General features: G+C 39.0%; 1 protein-coding gene across 1 annotated transcript; it reads right to left on the bottom strand.

Annotated features, from left to right (window-relative positions):
* Nucleotides 1-3,279: 3,279 nt before the first annotated feature.
* LOC101570273 (T-complex protein 1 subunit epsilon-like) lies at nt 3,280-4,926 on the bottom strand. Its single transcript, XM_012513352.1, is given in 3 exon segments — nt 3,280-3,738; nt 3,780-4,649; nt 4,651-4,926. Coding segments are annotated over 3 exon segments (1,527 nt in total). The 5' UTR covers nt 4,849-4,926.
* Nucleotides 4,927-5,153: the final 227 nt, after the last annotated feature.

Genomic DNA, 5,153 nt, shown 5'->3' on the forward strand with positions numbered 1-5,153 from the left:
GTGGTTGGGATAGATATATAGTTACGTTCTGTTAATGAATAGAATGATTTGTTCTAATGGTGTTTGTAAATAGGATCACAAGTCCACATCTTGTACAGCAATTAACCACTAAGAAGAATATATGCAGTGTATTATTTGTTGAAAAAATAAATAAATGGACCTACAAAGATAATTAAAGTCATATCCATAAAAAAAACAAAAAAATAATAATACTATTGGCTCTTCCACTTCACTGGCACTGTCAGAAATTCTTGACCTGAGTCCCCTACAGCTCAAAATAATAGCATGTCTTTACTTCTTATACTTCATTTTTATACTTTTCTGCTAGATGATTAAGACCAAGATAAAGCAAAACCTAAGCAACAAGAGTTGTAGCTTTTGGGTCTGATAAGGTCAGTGAAATCCCCTCAGGATTTAACCTGAGATCCTGTACCTCAGATTATGCATCCTTTGTCAGTGTCAGCCATGTGAATGTGTTACAGCCATTGCTTGGCCTATGTGCTCTCTGTGAAATCCTGAGAGAGTGTCTTCTCCCCATGTGACTCTCCTTAGGCACACTCTATATCATCACTTTCATCATGCTATTCTTTACTTGATGGTTTTTAAAGAGATCTCTGCCATTATTCTCATGGGCTTTCCTTTAAATGTGATCCGTTTCTTGTCTCTAGCAGCTTTTAGCATACTGTTCTTGTGCTAGATTTCTGGGATCTTGGTTATTACATGTCTGGGTGTGTTTCTAATTGGGTTGATGTTATTTTCAGTTCTAAATGCTTTAGTTTTGTGAATGTCAGGTTGTTTACCTATATATGCGAAGTTTTCTGCTAGAACTTCTGCCCATATACTTTTATATTGACTCCTTTCTCATTGATGACTATTATAGTTACATTGTTCATTTTTGCACCGTCTTGAAGATGTTGAATTATTTTTTTCCTGCACCCTAGTTGCTTTAAGAGATATTTTCTTACCTTTTTTCTGTCTGCAATGGAGTCTTGAAGGATGAAATGTTTGTCTTCACTTTAATTCAAATTGTTTTTGCCAACATGTGATTGAGGTCTTCATTTCATGTATATCTCTTTGAATCTGATTCATGCATTCTATTCCTTTCTTACATTGTTCATTCAAGGATTCCTTCATTCTTATATTCTCCTGTATTTTTACAGGTGTGTTCTTTTGAAGCACTTAGTGATCCTTTCATCATAAAGACCATTTTTTTTCTTCAGATATTTTTTCTGATCTGATTTCCTCTATACCTCTCTGTAGTTGTTTCTTTACTTTGGACGCTATTATTTCAGAAATTTCAGGTGTGTGATTTCTTCTATGCTATTGTTTCCTGCATTTTTTCTGGTTTGGCTTTGGGTATATGAATGCATTTTTTTCCTCCTCCTTGTCATTTTGTATAGCACTGTCCTCTGATCTTTGGTGTAGAGCTGTGGTGCAGTTTTTACCTTAGTACCTACTGATATTCTTACTGAAGAGAGATTAAGATAGTTACAGTTTTGTTTTTACAATACTACAATTAGCAACAGTAATGAAGGATACTGAAATTTAGCAGCTGAGAATCTTTTGTAACTAATGCGATTTTATTTTTTACTATAAAAGTAAACATTATGACTATATAGCTGAGGAGACTGTAAGTTGGGCATTTGTATTTAAATTAGTTCCCCTTAGTTCCCTCTGATCATCTCTCTGATGTACCTGTAGTCTTCCAAGGCAGACTAGTTCAGCCTGGTTACCTGTTTTCCCATCTAGAGAGAGTATGCTCTCATAGATCTGGGTCTTGCAAAGTGTCTCAGCTTACAAGTCCAGATCTACCAAGTTCAAACTCATCCAGCCCATAGAAGTGAACCTGCTGTGCCCCTCAGGCAAGATGTTCAGCTCCTGGATTAACTGGGTGGGTCTCACCTCTAGACTTGCTGCAGGGAGTTCTGCCACAGGCTTCCACACCAAGACTGTCTCTTGGATTAGGTTCCAGTGGGGGATTCCTACATATATGCCAGACTGGGCACTTTCTGGAAGTGGATCCGGGGATCAGGCAAGTGGGCACACACACACAGTGGGCCTGGCCACCATATGGAAGTCAACATCTGCATCTTCTAATCTATTCCTTTGATCCTGAAGTCTTTTGTTTTTTTTCCAGTTCCATGCTGATTTTATCACAGAAACTTAGTAGTATAATTTCAAGGTAGGGAGTGTAAACCTCCTGCCTTGCATTTGTTGCCCATCATTGACTTTGCTACTATAGGTGTTTTTTCATTCCAAATAAATTATAAGAAAGTTTTCTCTAGCTCTGTGAGGTACATTGATTTCATTTTTATTGGGATTCCATTAAAACTGTATATCAATTTTCAGAGCATAGATATTTACACAATGTTGCTTCTTCCTTTCCATGAGCAAGGAATATCTTTTCATTTTCTGAAATCCTCTTTGATCTCTGTATTCAGAGTATTATAGTTTTCATTTTGTAGATCCTTTACTTTTTTTCTTATATTAATTTCTAAGTGTTTCACCTTTTGGATGCTATTATGAAGAGTATGGTTTCTCTAATTTCTTTTTTAATATTTCTATAACATTTATTGGAGTGTCTTCCATGAAGCTATGGTAGTCATTGCAGCTTCATATTAATGAGCAAGATCTGGATAATGATTCTTGGCAGTTGCTTTTTTATTCATCATTTGGAGTTCTGTCCAGCAGTTTCTCTCCAGCCTCAGAGATTTTTGTTCAATGAAATGTAATGAATTTATGAAAACTAGATCATAACACCTAATACATTATTTTTTGTACAATGAGAAACTCTGAAATTATGATACAAAAAATAAAAATAAACAACAATACTTATTACATTTATAGAATCAATTTTTACATCATCTTGACCAGCTGGAAACCAGTGGAAGCATATCAGACAAACTTTAAAAATCCAAAAATGCAAAAAGAAAAATTTAGTAAAATCAAGTGAAATAGTCATTTACACATTAGACAGACAGACACAAGAATGAAAGTACATATGATAAATTCATTTATAAAAGCAGGATGCATATATATATAATTTTTAAAGGCTTAAAGAGATTGCTTTAATGAATTGAAAAGCCTGTTGAAGAGTATCCCTACAATTACATAACTCTGAACAAGTGAAACCACAATTACCAAACAGCTATTTTTAACACAGCATTGATAGCGTCAAAAAAAGGGCATAACAATAAATAACTGTCAACGCACTACAAGACACCCATCCATTTAATCAAGTAGTGGATCTCGCTACTGCATCTTACTCTAAAATTCTCTTCACTCTTCACATTCTCCAGGCTTATGGATGTCGTCAATCTTCAAAGTCATTCTAAATATTTGCATAGTGAGAGTGCTCCGTTGCTGTTTGCCAGTCAAAGTTTCTATGACATGTTGCTTTATGTCGTTTGTGCCCTTGTGCAGACAGTCGATGCTGAGCATGGGGTTGGCCTCCTTCACCTGCCTTCTGTGGACCTCGGTCAAGGTCTGGATGGGGTTCATTCCGCTGTTCTCGTCCAGGGCCATGGAGATGAACTTGAGCTCATCTGCTAATGTGCACATGGCATACTGCTCCAAGGTTGGGCACTGGTCTGCCTCCTGGTTCATGGCCAGCACACAGGATATTTCTGCAGCGCCTCCACTGTACACCACATTGCTCTCCCGGGTGAGGTTCCAGATGACACACAATGAATCTTGAAGGGATTGTTTTGCTTCCTCAATGATCATCTTATTCCCTCCCTTGAGTGAAAACAGTGACAGCCCTGGAGTTCTTGCACTGCTCTATGGGCCCTGGAGTTCTTGCACTGCTTGATGACCAGCATCTTGTCCTTTGTATTACCAAATGAGTCCTCCTGCACCAGACCAGAAAAGCCCAGCTTCTCTGTGGCGAGCTCTAGGAACCAAGTGAAAATGTGACCTCCTATCACGATGGCAGTCAACTCAATCTCAGTGCCTCCCACCCAGAGAAGTACACGCAGGCTGTTCTGATGAAGTAGATAATTTGCTTGGTCGTCAAAGCCCCATTGGCAAATAGCGAGGTTAGCACCAGTGTTTTTAATATTCTGAATCATTTCTTGAAACTTCTCCTTCTCATACTTCTGAAGGGCTTTGTAGTCCTCCACCGAGATCACATCCAGCTTGTGCTTTGTCTTTGGCTTAGGTGGTTCGAATGGATAAGTGAGAAGGGCAATCTTGATATTTTTCACTTTCTTAGGCATCTGTGGGTGACTGAAATCCTTATTCATGATCACGCCCTTAATAAGCTTTGTGTCCTCCAGCCCCCCACCCACTTGGCCTTCCACTTTGATGAGCTCAAAGTCCACATCTTTTTGCTCCATGTCAGCCACCATGAGGACCACATCAACAGAGATCTTGGACATTTGTCGATGGCATCTGTTAACCACTTTGGAGCCCTACATAGTTTTTGCCATCTGAAAGAGTGATTCGGTTTTCTTTGTGCTCACAAAGACACTGGCACTGATCTTGTCCAGGTGCTTAATGGCAATGTGGGCATCCTGATCATAGCCATCGGTGATTCTGATGGTATGAATGCCCCAGCTGAGCAACTGCTCGGCTTCTTCCAGTAAGGCACCAGCCAAGACAACCTCGCCTGTGGTCCCATCTCCAATCCCATCATCGTGGCACTTGGAAGAGCTCAACGATCAACTTGGCAATCTGATGGTCAACATTCATCATGCTTAAAATGGTGGCACCATCATTGCAAACAGCCACATCTCCATCCTTGTCTACCAAAATCTCGTCCAGGCCATTTGGTCCAAGTGATGTTCTCATTATATTTGCTACAGCCTTTGCTGTCATTATATGAAACTTGAGGGCCTCAAGTCCCATAAGACAAGTCTGACGTTCCTGGTCCTTGATAATGAGGACAGGGCGCCCATATTCGTCAAAGGCAAGGGTTCCTACTAATGTAACGGTGTAACCAAAAGACTTACTTTCCTGCACATCAAGGGCGATCACTCCTGAACTGAGAACCCACCTTCCTCTTGCCTTGGAAATGACCATCACATATATTTTTAGCCAAATAGAATTAACAGCACTTTTATAACTTAAAATTTTACTTTTATAAATAAATCATTCAGAATTTTTTGTAGGTCAATTAGCAGAGATCTCTCACTGGAAAAATTTTGAAGGAG

Source organism: Octodon degus, unplaced genomic scaffold, assembly GCF_000260255.1.
Source record: "Octodon degus isolate 3935 unplaced genomic scaffold, OctDeg1.0 scaffold00479, whole genome shotgun sequence".
In the NCBI taxonomy this organism is placed as follows: domain Eukaryota; kingdom Metazoa; phylum Chordata; class Mammalia; order Rodentia; family Octodontidae; genus Octodon; species Octodon degus.